The 17,831-nt window shown below is 51.2% G+C and overlaps 2 protein-coding genes across 4 annotated transcripts; one reads left to right on the forward strand and one right to left on the reverse strand.

The window, feature by feature from the left end:
- Nucleotides 1-14: 14 nt before the first annotated feature.
- Nucleotides 15-4,738, reverse strand: MAD2L1BP (MAD2L1 binding protein). Its single transcript, XM_058554294.1, has 3 exons — nucleotides 4,648-4,738; nucleotides 3,881-4,146; nucleotides 15-2,097 (listed from the first exon to the last, which is right to left on the reverse strand). The coding sequence occupies exons 1-3, from the start codon at nucleotides 4,691-4,693 to the stop codon at nucleotides 1,585-1,587; spliced, it is 825 nt and encodes a 274-aa protein (XP_058410277.1). The 5' UTR covers nucleotides 4,694-4,738; the 3' UTR covers nucleotides 15-1,584.
- A 5,109-nt stretch (nucleotides 4,739-9,847) lies between these two features.
- Nucleotides 9,848-17,807, forward strand: GTPBP2 (GTP binding protein 2). 3 transcript variants are annotated; one of them, XM_058554270.1, is made up of 13 exons: nucleotides 9,848-10,069; nucleotides 11,926-11,952; nucleotides 12,241-12,425; nucleotides 12,793-12,901; nucleotides 13,100-13,297; nucleotides 13,595-13,769; nucleotides 13,916-14,135; nucleotides 14,577-14,712; nucleotides 14,851-14,909; nucleotides 15,033-15,197; nucleotides 15,531-15,702; nucleotides 16,155-16,319; nucleotides 16,558-17,807. In XM_058554270.1, the coding sequence occupies exons 1-13, from the start codon at nucleotides 9,884-9,886 to the stop codon at nucleotides 16,732-16,734; spliced, it is 1,974 nt and encodes a 657-aa protein (XP_058410253.1). In that variant the 5' UTR covers nucleotides 9,848-9,883; the 3' UTR covers nucleotides 16,735-17,807. The 3 variants fall into 3 exon arrangements, with proteins under 3 accessions (XP_058410253.1, XP_058410254.1, XP_058410255.1); XM_058554271.1 differs by having other exon boundaries at nucleotides 14,604-14,712; XM_058554272.1 differs by lacking the exon at nucleotides 15,033-15,197.
- The last annotated feature ends 24 nt before the right edge of the window (nucleotides 17,808-17,831 follow it).

Below are 17,831 nucleotides of genomic sequence, written 5' to 3' on the forward strand. Positions count from 1 at the left end.
TTTGTTTTCACTGATTCCATATTTACTCAGCATCTTTTAATGGCAGGTCCCATATCAGGAACCACAATCTGAAGCCAGAGAGGGGAGTGCTGCAGCTTTCCAATGCTACCACCTTTGGCAGAGTTGCATTATTTCAGAGTAAAACCACACAGGGTGTACAGCACAGTGTGAAGCACTCAGCCTCTGAAGCCAGGTAGACTGGGTTTGAATCCAGGTTTCACCACTTAGGCAAGTTATTCAATCTCCCCAAACCTTATCTACAAAGTGGGAACAATAATACGTACTTTGTAAGGTTAAATTAGATAATGTATGTAAAGTGCTTAAAACATAGTATAAAATATAAACTATTTTTATGTTTTAACAAAACACAAAACAAAATATTCATTCCTTCTTCTTAAAACATAAAAAAAGCCTATATTTATATTGTCCTCGTTTACACACACACACACACACACACACACCTCCAACACTAGCAGGGTAAGGATTCTGTCTTCAACTTGTTTCCAAGAAATAAGCAGGTGTTCTCAGAGACAAAGCATTGATGCTTAGCAGTGAGGACAGCATCAAGCAAGAAAAGATAACAGCAAGGATCAGGACAGCCACGTCAGAGGGCAGCTGAGGAGGAAGCGCCACAGGCAGGAGGGCAGGGTTTGCCTAAGGACAACACTGCCAACAGGAACTGCCAGCAGCTGCCAGACAACCGTAATGGAGACAGGCTGGGCAGAACTCCAGGACGGACGTTTGGCCTCAGGGAGCTGATCCGACAGGGCAGTCCTGGGGCCTTAGCCTACAGCTCAATCAGGCTTTGCAAAGACCCTCTCAGTTTTCTTTTCTCAGCCCAGTCTCTCAGCCTCTTCCCCTGTGTGACCTCTGCTTTGGGCACATATATTTTAACGGTCACAAAAACCAGTATGTGGCAAGGAAAGAACATCCGGCTAGGAGTTAGCTGCTGAGGACCCCAGTCCCAACTCTGATATCAAATCATTATAGAACCTTGGCCAAGTCATTTAACCTCCCAGACTGGCCTGGAGCTGATGAAGAGAAAGAGCCATTAGTAAAAAAATCCTGGAAGTCCTGAAGCATAAGAGGCCAAGGAGAAAAACAAAATACTCTAGCCTCAAGCCTGAAAAGTCTCTGTAAACCAAAAGAGTTTCAGGAAAATTTAATATGAATTCATTCATTTTATATTTAAGTTCATGAGTCACAGCCACATTATTATGTCCCTGGTAAAAATTCTGAAAGGCCACAGCAAAAAGCAGAAAAGGGCCACTTCCATAGGAGTATCTGTCTATGGGCCCAAGTTTGCTTTCCAACCCCAAACAGAAATGCCTGACCCAGCACCCTCTAGGAAAATCAACCTTGGATTCAAAGAGATGTTGTTCAATGATGATTATTACAGCCACAGCCATACCATCAACCCACCAGGAAGTCTGAGGAGGGCAGGCAGGCAGGCAGGCAGCCAGAAAGATAGACCCTTCCTCTCACCTGGAAGCAACTCTAGCTCCAAGCAAGAGATGGGTGGCACATAGCCACAGGGGGAAAAATAATTTAGCCATTGTGTTCACGATTAAGAAGTACCCCCATTCACTCATGGAAGCCTTTAAGTGTCACTGGTGCCTGAAACCAAATGTAATCCTCCCAGGCCGTGGTTGGGATAGAGGGTCTGCCACAGGACAGGGTCACAGTCAGTTTATGGCCCCGGCTGGGCACTCGGTAGTTGAGCTTGGGTCGAAACCAATCTTCCCCACAGTCGCGATGCCCCTGTGCCATGACGATGGTGCCCATGAGTGGAGGAGCCTGCAGCTCACTGAAGGCATCAGCCATGAAAATAGCTCGGAAGAGACGACGCAAACAAGCCGCTGTACTCAGGCTCTGGTCCATGCTGTTGGGGGCCAAGCGGGACAAGTCAAGCTCGTAGAACTCCTTGGGACTTACAACACTGCCGCCAAGGAGGATAAGCACTCGTGGTACTAGTGTCCGGGCAAAGAGACCCTCTAGGTGGCTGAGGACACTCTCCAGTTCTGCCAGGGCTTGCTGGCATTTCCTGCTGTTCACCTCAGCAGTGGCTCGAGGTTTCTTCTTTACCACGTCCTCCGCCTATGAGGACACAGAATAGTGAGAGAGCAGGACAAGGGAGGGAGAAGCTAATGCCCTTTGAAGAATCCTGTTGGGATGCAGTAGACATATAAGACTGAATTTCCATGGCTAAGACATTGAGTTTTATCAGAGGGCAATATATCAAAAAGGAAAATATATTCTTTTTACCAAACTATAATTCTCCCATGCTTAGAACAGCAAAGACAGTGTTCTGAAGCAGGAAGGCATCCAGAAATAAGCAACTAAAATAGTCAAGGAGATTTGGTAGCATGGCAGGCGGCAAAGTTTTGCTGTGCTGGAAGCATAACAAGAATGAGGATAATTTGGTTTAATAAAGGGGATTCTGGAATTGGTCTTCCAGTTAAACAAGGCAAATTGAATACATGCTTATTTGTGATCCCATTTGAAATACTACTAAATGAGAGAGGAAGCAAGGGAGGAAGAAAGGAAAGAAGGAAGGGGGGGAGGAGAGAGAAAGAGAACTCCGAACAACAAAGAGAACCAGAGAATAGACGACAGTGGCCGAAGACAATAACAAATTTTTGGAAGAGAGAGCAGATGGAAGAGTTCAAGAGAGCTGAATACCAAGTGCTGACAGAAGGGACCCCCATGAGAAACAAACTGATTCAAACTGCAGAACCCCAGAAAGGCTCAGGAATTGGCAATTTAGACACAGAAGGCAAGAGTGAACACAGGGGGACTGTGTGAAAACCTGTGCCAATTTCCTCCCCCCAGAGAGAAGACTTTCCAACACTGACGTTTTGGAAGTCCCCCAAGGAGATCACTAGATTCCCACCCAATATTCTTAGACTGAAGTCTATCCGCTCACAGGCCCAGCCACGCACACAGTCTTCAATGACTTATTCTTAAATATTTACCAGACACAGAATAAAAGCCTCTAACATTAAAGTCAGAGAGCAAAACGAACAGAAAAAGGAATCTGGTAGAAACTGAGACAGTGCAAGGAACAGAAGGAAACTTCAAAAATACAATAATTAATATCCTCAGCTAAGAGAAGTTCATACAGACATGAAACAACAGGATGCCATTAAAAAGGTACACGCAGGGCCAGCCCTGTGGCTTAGCCGTTAAGTGCACGTGCTCCGCTACTGGCGGCCCGGGGTTCGGATCCGGGCGTGCACCGACGCACCGCTTGTCCGGCCATGCTGAGGCCGCGTCCCACATACGGCAACTAGAAGGATGTGCAGCTATGACACACAACTATCTACTGGGGCTTTGGGGAGAAAAAGGGGGAAAAAAAAAAAGGAGGAGGATTGGCAACAGACGTTAGCTCAGGGTCTCAGCAAAAAGAGGAGGATTAGCAGGGATGTTAGCTCAGGGCTGATCTTCCTCACAAAAAGAAAGAAAGAAAGAAAAAAGGTACACCCAAAACTTAAGAATGAGCTCTTAAGACTATGATTGCCCTCAAAAAGAGAAAAAATGAATAGAAGTGTTAGAACATAAAATATAAAGTCAAGGAAGTCTGCCACAAAGTATAACATAAAAACAGAGAGATGAAAATTTGGAGAGAAAAGAGACTAAACTTACGGGGTCAGTTCATGAAGTCCAAATGCAACACACAATAGGGGTTTCAGAAAAAAAAGAGAATAAGCCAGGAAGGTTAGACTATCGAAGACTAGAGTGGGGAGAAGGTGACTGAAGCCATGGGGCTGAAACACATTCCCTAGAGCTACTTAGGCCGACAGCCTCGGAAGAATCCCTTAGATCCCCTTTTTACCAGGCTACCATCTAATAGCCACAAAGTCTCCCCACATGTGCCTACCTGGAGAGAAGGTTTTCGGTAGAAGTGCTTAAGCTGTTCATAGGGCAGAGGGAGTTGCTGCCGTTGGTACATGATATGCTTCAGAAGTTCACAAGTAAACCGACAGCAGCCTTCCTGGCTCACAGGACCGGGAAACACCACTGGCACCATGCAGTCTCTGGGGCAAAAGGGCTCCGAAGGGTTAGGAGGTTGCTGAGCAGAGGTGGTCTCAAGTAGTTCTATTTGGGGGCCGTGGGTTTCCTCCGACTTCTCATACCACTCTAAATCTAGCAGGTGCACAGAGGGACAAGAGAGAAAAATGAAAAACTTAAAAGACCAAAGTCGGGTTTCTCATTCCCTTGTGGCCACGTCAGCCACCACTGCGGAGTGGTGGACACAAGCACATTCCCTCCGCAAACTCCTGCGTGGGCGACAGTGGGGAGATTCCCGATCCCAGTCGCCTACGGAGATTTAAGTGACCGCCAGATAATGGGGTAGGGGGGAATTTCGGAGGCAGCGACTGGGTCTCCGCTCAGAAAGCGGAGGCCCTGATCTGGGGAAACGAGCTGAAAGACAGTGTAGTCCAGCGGAGTCCAGAACGCCGCCGAGACGAAGACAGGGTGGGGGCGATGGAGTCACTGGGGCCCAGCCAGAGCCGGGAGGGACGCCGCGAATGGGGACAAGGAAGACGGGCCAGAAAACAGCAAAGGGTTAAGTGACCAAAGAGAGCGGCAGCAGGGACGAAACAGGTCGCCAAGAATCCCCGAGCTCGGGATCCCAGGCCTTACCAGGGACTGCTGCCTGAGACAGCACTTCCGGCTCTGGGGCCGCCATCACGACCTCCTCCCTCCTCTCCGTGCGGTTTGAATACGCGCCCCGCGGGGTATCATGGGAAGCCCGCGCCTCCACTTCCGGCTCCGCGGGGCCGGAAGGGGGCGTGGCTCCGCCGCAGTGTGGTGGAGGCTGGGCTGGGTTACGATTTGAGCCTTATGCTCCCTCCTCGACGCGCTGGCACGGGAACACCGAGCGCTTCCTCGACAGGGAGCCCACGCGCTCTCAGCCACTGAGCGCTGCCTTCCAGCGGACACCCCCCCTCACGCGTGCATTCTCTCCTCCGTTCGCTGTTCACTGTGCACATACTTCGTGCCAGGCCCTGTCCTAGGTGCTGGAGACTGCAGCAGACAAGCCAGGGGCAGGCGCTGTCCTCAAGGGGTTCACTGCCTATAGATACAATACAATGTGATGAATTATACAGTGGGGTGTGCATGGGCGGTGGACGTGAAGAACCGGGACGCCGAACCTAGACAGAGTGGGAGCAAGGGGTGGTCCCAGAGCAAATGTGCCCAAGAAACTGTGACCTGTAGGATGAGTAAAGGTAAAGAGGAAGCCCTGGAGGTATTGGAGACGTCGAGAGACAAGAGCATCCTCTATTCAAGGAATGAAAAGAGTTCAGATTATAGAGAGTTAAAGCTGTGGTGGACAAACAGGAGCCAGATCAAGGCAAGGCTTTATAAGCCATCTTAAAGAATTTGAACTTGATCCTGTAGGGGGATGGGGAAGCTTTGAAAGGTTTAAGTAGGGGAGTGACATGATTAAATTTACATTTTATAAATTTAATCTCTACACCTGCTGCAGTGTAGAGATTAGATTACAGGGAGAGTAAGAGAGGAGGCAGGGATACCAGTTAGAACTAGCTATTGTAATTACCCAAGTGAGTGGTGAAAGAGGCCTGAACTAGGGTAGTCACAGTGGGGTGGAGAGAACTGGTGAACCCTAGAGATATTTAGGAGGTCCAAGGAGCATGACTTGGTGGTTGATTCTAGGAAGAAGAGGAGAAATAGAGAGAGACTGCCAAGAAGACAAGCAGGTTTTTGACTTCAGCAACTCTATGGCGAGTTGTGCCATTCAATGAAGGAGAGAATACTAGAGGTGGACTAGGTTTATTGGCGTGTAGGTAAGGAGAAAAGATAAGTTCAGTTTTTGATAGGTTGAGTTTGTTATTCCATTTTTAGGATATTTAGGAACACCACTAGGAATAAAGATATGTATTTGAGAGTCATCAACATGGGAGTGGATAAGATCATCCAGGAGGGTGTGTAGAATGAGGATGAGCTAGGTTCCTGAAGACACTAATGTTTAAAGGATGAGCAGAGAGAAGAACCTGTGCAGGAGACTAAGGAGTACCTAGAGAAGTATAAAGAAAAACAGACATATGGGGGGAGTGGGGGGTGGAATAGACAAGGTCAGGTCACAGAGGCCAAGAAAAGGGTGTGTTTCAGGAAGTAGGGACCAAAGATCAAAACATACTATAAAAGTATAAGGATTAAAACACTGTTAAAAAACAAAATTCAACCAAGTAAATTTGAAGATCTAACTGGCCTTTATTAAACGATTCATGAATCAGGCAGCATCTCGTCTAGCAAGCCAAGAGATACTACTAGGACTTATACAAAATGGAAAGTTTTTATAGGCAGAAGGATGGGGCAAGGAAGTTATTAGCAAAAGACAAAAAAGGATTATTTTGGGCCAGGGCATTTTCTTTTGCCTGGGGCGGGGGGGGTGGGGGTGGGCGGTGGTATTGACCAGCAAGTGGTATATCATGCAGATTGCCTTGGCTTCCTTTTGGGGTCTGGAGGAATGGAGAGGGCCCACATGACAGACTACCTCATTGGTATTAACCAGAAAATTCCAGACTGGCTGATTAAGATTATATTTCCGGGGAAGGTTGAAACTGCAGTTACATTAGGTATTAAATCTGGGTTTGGTATCGTGGGCTTTAGCACAAGTAACGCCATTTTGGGCCTATGGTTTTCTCTTTAACAATACTGTGGTATTGGCTGAGGAATAAACAAACAAATAATAAAACAGAAGAAAGTCCAGAAACAGATCCACGTTTATGTAGATCTTAGTATATAATGAGGTTGACTTTTCAAAGCAAATAGCTTGAGACAATTCCCTACCCATTTAGAGGGAAAAGAAGTCAAACTATTTCCTACTACACATGTTACATAAAGATAAATTCCAAATGGATCAGAGATCTAAACATAAAAATAAACCTCAAACTCCTAGAATAAAATATTCAGGAATAATTCATAGGCGGGCCCTGTGACTTAGCGGTTAAGTGCGTGCGCTCCGCTGCTGGCGGCCCGGGTTCGGATCCCGGACGCGCACGGACACACTGCTTCTCTGGCCATGCTGAGGCCGCGTCCCACATACAGCAACTAGAAGGATGTGCAGCTATGACATACAACTATCTACTGGGGCTTTGGGGGGGGGGGGATAAATAAATAATAAAAATTAAATTATTAAAAGAAAAAGGAATAATTCATAATCTAGGAGTGGGGCTAGCCTACGCATGACACAAAACCAAAAAAGTATAAAGGGAAAGATTGCTAAATCTGAGTTTGAAACTATGTAAAGGTACTATATGAAGCTGGGTACCTGAGATGTATTGTAGATATTAAACAAATTTGCTGTTTTTCCTGTTTAACTTGAGAGGTGACCCAGGGGTCTCTGAGGATTTGTGAGCTTGTTTTGCAGAAGAAAGAGAATGCCTTCGGGGAGGTTGGGATCCATCACCGAATGGCAATGGCAGGCACCCAGCAGCTGTTGAAGCCCAGAAGTCAGGTTGCCCAGGGGCTTATCGGGAGTGACCCTTTTGTTTCCCCAAAGCTCTTCTTGCTAAACTCTATAAAACCCCTGCTTTCTGTTCTTGGGGAGGCAGATTTGAGTGAACCCTGGCTCCCATCTACTCATTTTGGCCAATTTGAATAAATCTTTCTCCATCTCTAAGCACCCATGTCTCAGTGTTTGGCTTGCTGTGCATCAGGCACCTGAACTTGAGATTAAGAGGTTTGGTATCATGTACACAAACAATAAATGACTAATTACAGGCCAGGAAAAATGTGTGTGTGTGTATGTGTATACGTATCCCACAGCCAACCACCTCATAAGTAACACCTCCAGGGAACTAAACACAAAGACCACATTGCATCTCCCAGGACCCTGACCTCCTCCTGGACAGACATCCCTGTTCAGCCTACTCCTCTGCCAGCCTTCACTCCTGTCTGGTAAGCAAGATTGTTCAAGAATGGGATATCAGAACAGGTTACCCCCTCTCATCTCTTAAAAGAAGTTCTCCACTTAGAAGACAAGGGTTTTGGGATGGATGAAGTGAAATTGTGTGTTGAGGTGGCTGAAAATCCATGAAGAGGAGAGGACAAGTGTTATCAGGTGAGTGCAGCAGGCCCTGGTTATCAAAAGAGACCAGAGCTGGTGGTGGTGAGAATGTTGTGGGTATGGTCTTAGTTCTCCCTTCCAATCCCCATCCTTCTTGAGATCTCTCACTGAGTTCTTCAGCCTCAGCCTCTACGTGGCAGTTTCCCTGGTGGAACTGTGCCCTTGGCTAGGGTTGACCTCTGCAATGTAACCTTCCTTTAGATGAACAGGTTGGAGAAGAGAGAAGTCACATGTGCTTTCAACCACTGAAGACCACATAATTGGCTGGGTCTGCTAGGCCCTTTTGCAGATTTTGGTCCTTCTGCTCCCACTGCTTTGGGAAGTTATGCCATGTGGACAACAACTACGTGATCTACAGCAACCTGCGTCCCTCCTGTTCTTGGGGGAAAGCCATGGACTCCACCAGGTCTGAACCCCTGAAACGATCACCCGAGGTAAGCCACTATTGCTGCTTCTAGTTTTCCAAGGAAAACTGAGGTCTGGAGGGAAGTGCTGTTTTATTTCTTGGCTGTGTGAGAGCATCTCGCTGTTTGTGAAGAGGGGAAGTGGACATACGGTGAGTGGTGGTGAGTCATGAGACAGCCGTGGGGGCTGGGAATTGAACCCTGGCGTCCTGACTCCCAGCCCAGCAACACTAACTGCTTCTCCACTCTGCCTTTCTAGTATCTTGTACACTGGTTTATTTACTCTTTGCTGACTGCAAGAGCCCTAAAGAGCAAGAGAGATGCCTTGGCAAAAAAGTCACAAGTCAGTACTGTATTCCCCCGGGGCCCTTGGCCAAGTTTCTATTCTCAGCTACGTCCCCCGCCCTCGCAGTGGTTGACGTAACCGGAGCCCCAGCCCCGCCCCGAGAAGGGGCCAGGCCCCTCCTACAGCCCCGGCTGTTTTAAAACCAAACTCCGTCCTCCCGGATTGGTTCTGCTTCAAAACAAAGAGGAGGGGTAATACTCGCTGCGGGCATCCTTGTAGCCCTCAAGCAGCAAGGCTGGTTTACGGGTTCGGGCCTCGTGTCGGGGCCACCGCGGTGTCTCCCGCTGCTACAACTAGCCCCCGGAGGGTGCCAACCTGGTAATAAAGCAGTGACTACTGTGTAAAGGCGGCATAATCATCGCAACAATAACAGCTGTAATTAGGCTAACCACCATCCGCCTCTGCCCTGGCATTTGCCCTGACTCACCCTGACAGCACGCCAGCTGTCGGGGAAGAAACTGAGGCAGGGGCGGAGACAGCAGGGGGAGGGACCAGTCGCCCTGAATTTTGCAGCTCTCCAGGTCCAAAAACTGTAGTCTGGGATTGAGCTAAGGGGCCAAACCCAGGAGCGTACACAAAGCCTGATTCTGATGTAAACCCTCAGCCTCCTGGGACTGCCCCACCCACACGCCGCGGGGCGCTAAACTTCCCTCAGGCCCTAGGAAAAGACCCGCTCGGAGCGCGGAGACTAGGAACCAGACTACAGCTCCCTTAGGTCTTTGCGCGCAAAGGCGCGCTCCTTGCCTACGCCCCGAAGCCCAGCGCGGCCCCTTGCGCCGCGATGCCTCCTGGGAGTTGTAGGGCGGCGGTGAGCTCTTCTGAGGGAGGTCCCAGGCTTGAGGACTCTATATCCCGTTGTGCCCCGCGGCTGTGTCTGACGCTAGCCGGGGCCAGAGGAGGGGGGCGTGGCCTGCGGAGGGCCCCACCCCGCTCTCCTCTGGCTGGCCGGACGCGGCGGCGGCAGTAGGGGCGGCGGCGGCCCCGGTGGCGGTGGCGGGGGGGAGGGGCTGGGCGGGGGGCTGGTGGCAGAGGCCGATGGACTCGCGGGTATCGGAGCTGTTCGGCGGCTGCTGCCGGCCGGGAGGGGGCCCAGCCGTGGGCGGAACCCTCAAGGCTAGGGGAGCCGGCGGCAGCAGCGGCTGCGGGGGCCCAAAGGGGAAGAAGAAGAACGGAAGGAACAGAGCGGCCAAAGCCAACAATCCCCCGTACCTGCCCCCCGAGGTGAGCACTTGAGAAGTGGCGGAACGAGAGGAAACCACTCCTTCCGGTCCGGGCACTCCAGGAAGGCGGGACAGGGACAATTAATACCCCTTTCCGGTGTCAAGACCCCGGGGGAGAGGGGAACCACTCCTTCCGGTCCCAGGACCCCAGGAGGAGGGATAGAGACTGGCCTCCTTTCTGATGTCAGGACCCCAGGAGGAAGAGTGGAGAGGGAGGGTTCCCCCATTCTGATCTAGATAACTCCAGGAGGAGAAGTGGGGAGAGGGGATCCCACCGCATCCCCTTGGGAAGAGCAGAGTAGAATGTCCCGGCCCCCTGTCTGTGCTGCAACAGGAGAAGGGAGACGGCATGCTGGGATGAAGAGGCAGAGTTTTCTAAACTTGTTCCAAAGGGAGGAGGGGAGTACTCGAGGAAAAGAGCAATGTGTTCCCTCCCTGCCCCTGAGTACACACACATTCACACACACACACAAACACAACCAGACAACAGTCAGGCTTAGTCCTCCTGCCCTTTGCCTGTCCTACGGGGAAGTGAGGACAGCCTCCACATACCTGTTTCATTAATCCCTAAGGCAGAGAGTAATTGCTACTTTGTCGCTCTTAGGAAAGGAGGACCCAGGGGAAGAGCCTAAACCACTGGTTATCAAACTTTAGCGTGTATCAGCATCACCTGGATTGCTGCCCCACACCTAGAATTTCTGATTTTAGTAGGTCAGAGGTGGGCCTGGTAATCTGCATTTCTTACAGAGTCCCAGGTGATGCTAATGCTGCTGGTCCTAGGACCATACTTTGAGAATCATTGGCCTGGACCATCATCCTTGTATCACTTTTCTGAAGCCACCCATCCTAATTATGCATCTCCAGCAAAATGATAAAGGAAGGTCTCTGTTGATGGAAAGAGATCTCCCTTATACTCCATGAGGTGGAGATTATGGGTGAAGCCCTGTTAGAGCTTGGGAGTCAGAGGGCCTTGAAGGGGTGGAATGATGACAGGAACGGAAGAATAAAAATGAAATGGCCAGGGAGGAGGAGTGCAGAAATGCAGGTCAGGCAGAACAAGCAAATGTCATATCCCTTTGCAGCTGAGAGGGGAAGGCTCAGGCAACAGGACACTTCTGTGTTGGGTCACCTGATACAGGGAAAAGGTAGAGGAGATTGTGGGGTGGATTCAGGATTTCACCTCAACTGAAGCGTGAGGGTCAGGAGACAGGAGGTAAAAGCCACAGTGAGTCTGGTTTGTGGAGTCTGTCCCCTTCCTTACATTTTCTGTGTATCTTCTTTTCATCTCAGCCCCAACTTTGGAACCCTGCACCTCTCTCACCTGGGCTCCTCTTTCATTGGGCTTGTGACCAGCACTCAGCTCATCCTTTGGCCCTGGTCCAGAACCTCTTGCAGCCTCTTGCATCTTACTCTTGATGACATCAGCTGAGAGGGGCGGGCAGGAAGGAAATGGTGTCTCTCAGACCAGTGGAAGAGAACAGCCTCAGCAGCCTGGACACACAGGAGACATAGACTTCTGGGGACAGCAGTTTGAGGCCCTGGGGAGAAGGAAGGAGTGATCTTGCGTCTAGGAAGTATGTGCTGCCAGTGATGAAGGAAAGGAGGGACTCAGGGTTCTGGTCCTGACTTAGATAGGTGACTTGCTCTGTTCTTGAAGAGGCCTTTCCTTCAGAGAGGTCACACTGGGGCTGAGTAGAGGGCTTGTCTGCCAATGACCTTGGGCGTGCACCTGCCTAAGCAGGTGTGGCTGAGGCTTCCTGCTCTCAAGTTAGCTGCCTAGGCCCCATCGAGAATCAGGGGGAAGTAGGGGTTGGGTCTGAATGGTGTGTGGTAAAACTGCTCCCTGTTTCTTTTCAGGCTGAAGATGGAAACATCGAATATAAAGTGAGTCTTAGGGGAGGGGCAGGTTGTCCTTGCTGGTGTGGGATGATTTCTCTGAGAAATCATCTTCCAATTTCATGATCTCTATAGCAATTTAGGGATGTGGTTCAGAGTAAGGGCTCTGTACCTCATTCTGTTGGAGGGGGACTCACTGTTAGAGGAGGTCAGAGATGAAGGGGTTTAAGTGAGAAGGGAAGATCCTGGTCCTTGCAGCAGGACAGGTGGGGAGCATGTGGGTTTAGGAGGAGCATCTCTGATTTCACCTTCTCATGATACCTCACCTGCCCTAAGCTGAAGCTAGTGAATCCATCCCAGTACCGCTTTGAGCACCTGGTGACACAGATGAAATGGCGGCTCCAGGAGGGCCGCGGTGAGGCCGTCTACCAGATTGGGGTAGAGGACAATGGGCTGCTGGTGGGGCTGGCTGAGGAGGAGATGCGGGCCTCCCTCAAGACCCTGCACCGGATGGCGGAGAAGTATGTTTCCTCTTCCCCCTCCCCTCCCCTCCCTTCTCCTTTACCTTACTCTGGGGAGGACCCATGCATACCTAGGGCCGGAGGGGCCAGGGAGGGACTTTCCTTCTGCTGCCTTCTCTTGACAAAGGATTAGTGTTCTGGGCTCCTCTTCATTGGATCTAGGCTTTTTTGCTCCTTGATTTGAGGTTGGTTGGTTGGTTTAAAGGGAGCTATGGATGCGGGGTAGATTGGAGGGTGGTAGAATGTGAAGTAAGGTGTTGGGAGCTCTGTGGGAGGTGTGAGAAGGCCATCGGTCCAGAGCCAAAATGGAAGGGGGTTGGGGCGGAATTACAGGTGAGATATGGCACCTGTGGCCTTGCTGTAACAGGGTCGGGGCCGACATCACTGTTCTCCGGGAGCGAGAAGTAGATTATGATAGCGACATGCCCCGGAAGATCACTGAGGTGTTGGTACGAAAGGTCCCTGACAACCAGCAGGTGAGCACACACCCTTCCCCGCCTCCCACGCACATGCTTCCCAGGAGGGCCCTGTTGCGGCAGGCTCTCCCCTAGCCTGAGATCCCGGGGTTGTCTAGTTCATCATTTATTCCCCAGGGAGTGTCACTGCCCTTGACCCAACCTTCAGTGGAGAGAGGTGAGGGATTGGAGCCCTTACCTCTGGCAATTCGTCCACAGTTCCTAGACCTCCGTGTGGCCGTCCTGGGGAATGTGGACTCAGGGAAGTCGACTCTGCTTGGAGTCCTGACCCAGGGAGAGCTGGACAATGGGCGGGGCCGGGCTCGACTCAACCTTTTCCGCCACCTGCATGAGATTCAGTCTGGCCGAACCTCCAGCATCAGCTTCGAGATCCTGGGCTTTAACAGCAAGGGAGAGGTGCATGCAATCAACGGGACCCAGTGGGGCCGGACTCTGAGGATGGGATGGTGTGGTGAAGGACCAAGTCCGAGGGCAGAGTGTGGAGACTTTTTGGAGTAGTGTAGATGAAAGCCCAGAGGGCACTGAACAAGCTCTGGCCTCCTTAGAAAACAAATGGGGAATCAACTGAATGGAATCAGAAATGGGGCTCAGGTTAAGAAGCAGGGTCACCCAGGGACTGGTTTAGGTCCTGGCGACTCTTAAAGGGTTGGGGAGGCTGGCAGGGGACACTGAGAGCCCTGGGCTCTGGGCTAGGTGGTGAATTACAGTGACTCACGGACGGCAGAAGAGATCTGTGAGAGCAGCTCCAAGATGATCACCTTCATCGACCTGGCAGGCCACCACAAGTACCTACACACCACCATCTTTGGCCTCACCTCATACTGCCCTGACTGTGCCCTGCTCCTCGTCAGTGCTAACACTGGGATTGGTACGAGGCGTTGGGACAGGGGTGGGGCTGGAGGGAGGTGCTCACTCGCTCCTACCGTGGGCCTCTTCAAATCTCTCTTGCTCCCTTGCTTCCTTCCCACATTCTCATTCTTCTCTCCTTCTGCCTGCTTGCCTTCTCTGAGGCAGCTGGCACCACCAGGGAACATCTGGGGCTGGCCCTCGCCCTGAAAGTGCCCTTCTTCATCGTGGTCAGCAAAGTGGACCTGTGTGCCAAGACCACAGTGGAGAGGACGGTACGGCAGCTAGAGCGGGTCCTCAAGCAGCCTGGTTGCCACAAGGTCCCCATGCTGGTTACCTCCGAGGATGATGCCGTCACTGCTGCCCAGCAGTTTGCCCAGTCACCCAAGTAAGCCTTTCTCACTCCAGAGCCCTGATCCACCGGGAAGACTGCCACAGAGCCCCGGAGCATGGTGTTCCACCCCAGGACCAGACCAGTTCTGGCTTAGTTCTGTGGTTTTTCAGGTCGGGATTGTGGGAGACAGTCTTGGCTAGAGGGCTTGGCCCTTCTCCCAAGCCAGCCTGGAGCTTTGCTGATGCCTGAGACCCTGGAGACGAAGTGCTATGCCTGGCGTTCACCGTCTCCCTTGGGCTTTGGGATGGGCTTCACGTGCCACATTCCTTGGCTGACTGACAGAGAGAGGGCCCAGAGCTCCTGAGATGGCTAGCAGATAGGAAAGAAGGGCCCCTAACCACCCAGAGAGAAGGTCACCTTTCCATATATGTGGCTCCAGCTTCTGCTTCTTGTTAGAACTTTCCTCATCTGTCCATTCTATGCCTCCCTCTACAGTGTCACCCCTATCTTCACACTGTCTAGCGTGTCTGGAGAGAGTCTGGACCTGCTCAAAGTCTTTCTGAATATCCTGCCACCACTCACCAATAGCAAAGAGCAGGAGGAACTCATGCAGCAGCTGACGGAGTTCCAGGTAATTGGCCGCCCAAACGGGCAGTGAGCTGGGGAACTGGGAGGGACTGATTCTGACTGAGCCTTGAATCTGTTTAGAGATTTGGGGACCTGTCAGCCCTGCTTAGCAGGCCATTGATAGAACCTTCTTTGGCTTAAGGTGGATGAAATCTACACGGTACCAGAGGTGGGGACAGTCGTTGGAGGGACACTTTCCAGGTGAATTACTTGCTTGCTCCCCACCCACTCAGCCCTCACATACCCATACACTCGAAGACATCGTGGCCCACAGGAGCCCCTGGAGTTGAACAGAACCCATCGAAAAGATGCACTTGTTTCCAGATTAGGCTTTCACCATCCAGAGAGCTGGAGAAAGCTAGTCTGTTGGCTTATGAGGGAAGAAACACTATTGCTGCTTACTGGGAATCTCCAGGCCCCTGAGGGAGAAGTGTGGGTCTTGGGCCCCAAGAAGAAAACTAGAATATATTCAACTGACTTAATCTCCAGGTAGGGAAATGAGAGGTCCCTTAAGACTCTTTCCAAAGCAGAGGCTGAAACCCAAGGGGATAACTTGCTTTTTCAGGGATCAGGTGTTCACTGTCAAACCAGCAGTTACCTTTCTGTCAGCCGTCACTGCCTTTCCTGGCATTAGCCGTCAGAGTCTCAACTCTGGACTGGGGCGAGGCAGTCATCTGCCCTCCCTCCAGATCAGAATTTAGGGTCTCTTTCCCCACCTAAGGGACTCAACTTTAGAAGAGAAAGAATGGTCTGGGTGACCCTAGCAGAGAAGTAGGTAGGGGGGCTAGGCTGACACTGTGCCACCTGCCTTCTGGGCTGCAGTGGGATTTGCCGTGAGGGGGACCAGCTGGTGGTGGGCCCCACGGACGATGGCTGCTTCCTGGAGCTGAGAGTATGCAGCATCCAGCGCAACCGCTCCGCCTGTCGTGTGCTGCGAGCTGGTCAGGCTGCCACGTTGGCCCTCGGGGACTTTGATCGTGCACTTCTTCGCAAGGTGAGGTGGGAGGGTGGGTTGGAGAGGGAACACAAAGAGAAGTGCCTGGGAGACTGGCTACTTGAATGAGAAGCACCTGTCTAAGATGCTTCAGAGGCCCTCAAAGGAAACATGGTCTCTAACCCAGAAAGCTGGTTACACAGACTGTCCGTGTATTAAAAATGCTTAGAATACTCATAAAGCACAAATCACTAAATATAAATCACTGTGGTGCAATCCAAGTGTCCTGGACCCTAAAAATTCAAAGCATTAGAAGAGTTAGAGGACATGGGAGGTGGGTGGATGGGTTCCCTCTAAAAGAAGCGTTTTGAGTATTGTTGCCTGAGGTCTTTGTGTTTGAAGTCCTAGAAAAAGAGGAAATTTAGGAGCTGTAAAGGCTGTGAGGGTGGCTGGGGAGGGAGAGACTAATGCGAGGTCTGCCCTTTCTGGGTCTGGGGGCTGTGCCTCCCCAGGGCATGGTGATGGTGAGCCCCGAGATGAATCCCACCATCTGCTCAGTGTTCGAGGCAGAAATAGTCCTACTATTCCATGCTACCACCTTCCGGCGAGGCTTCCAGGTGACAGTACATGTGGGCAACGTACGTCAGACGGCAGTGGTGGAAAAGATCCATGCCAAGGTGAGAGGGACCCAGCCATGCCCCCGTTTTCCCAGGAAAAAATCAGAACTCTCCTGCCTCCAGAAAGGAAGGAGGTCTGACCTTAGACTTGTAGAGAATTCCCTGATCCCACAAAGGGAACAAAGCCCCACTTGGGGTGGGTAGAAGCCTGATAGGCCCCTGAGGGTGGAGAGCCAAAGCTGGTAGAGAATGGGACAGGAGGCACTGTCCAGGGCCAGTGACTGCGTGTCTGCTGCAGGACAAGCTGCGGACAGGGGAGAAGGCAGTGGTACGTTTCCGCTTCCTGAAACACCCAGAGTACCTGAAGGTGGGCGCCAAGCTGCTGTTCCGGGAGGGTGTCACCAAGGGCATCGGCCATGTCACTGATGTGCAAGCCATTGCAGCAGGAGAGGCCCAGGCCAACATGGGCTTCTGAACTCCAGGCGGGCACAGCTCTATTGCTGTCCCTACAATATATAAGGTGACTTCTGGCCACGCTGCCCCACATTGGCGGCTCTGTGTGTTAATAGGCTAGGGAGAGAGGGGTGCTCCCTGCCACTTTTCTGGAGAGGTGCCAAGCTTAGTGTGGCCAGGAAGGGGCAGTCCTGAGGGAGAAGACAGAATTCAGGGCAGTGCTCAGCAATTGTGTCCACCTGGTTGGCCCATCAACCCGGGCAACTCCATGGCCTGTCCACTGGAGGGAGCTGACTGCTGCCACCTCGGCCCCACTGTCAGGACTGGGCCGGTGTGGTCCCTGCACTTCAGGAATTGTCACAACAACTGGGGGTGGTCCTCGGAAGCACTCCTTTTTCTATACCTCTTCTCAAGACCATGTAAGTTGCCCATCTCTGCCTGACTGTGGACAAAGACATCTGCTCCTGGCCATCTGGTGGCCCAGGATCTGAAGAAATGGCACAGGGACAGTGAATGGCTGTGCTCCCACCCTGTGCTGAGACATGAGGCCCGTTCTTCAGCTTTATCCCCCTTCCCTTCTTCACTCAAGGGCCATTTCCCCAGTTTGTCCTCCCATAGGCCCCACTGGTGCTATTTGTTGTGCTGGCCCAGGCGTGGGGCTGTCGAGCGGAGGCTCGGCATACCGAAGGTCAGCTGCACGTTAATCAGTCTTGTCCTCCCCTTTGCAGTGACCTGTTGGTTTTAATGCTGGATCAAACAGTATGTTTTCCTCTCCCAGACTGGTGGTGGCTGGGGACCTGACCCACAGCTCCCCATCCTGCCACCCTCACCCCCCTTCCTGCTCCCATGTAAGTCCTCTCATTTTAGTAATTTGCAGTGACCATCCCTTTCCCTCTGTTGCAGGGAACCTAGAGGAAAGGGAAAGATGTTGCCATATTTCTACTTTTTAGGGCATGGACTCCCTCCTTTCCTTTTGTTAGTGTCCTGGGTTCCCATGGACTCAGGGATTTGGTGGTTGAGGTTTCTCTGCATATAAATATATATATATTTAAATACACATATATATATTGTACAGAATAAAAATGTTTTATTGAACACACTGTCCTTATGCTTAAAACA

This window comes from Diceros bicornis, chromosome 14 (genome assembly GCF_020826845.1).
Source record: "Diceros bicornis minor isolate mBicDic1 chromosome 14, mDicBic1.mat.cur, whole genome shotgun sequence".
Taxonomy (NCBI): Eukaryota; Metazoa; Chordata; class Mammalia; order Perissodactyla; family Rhinocerotidae; genus Diceros; species Diceros bicornis.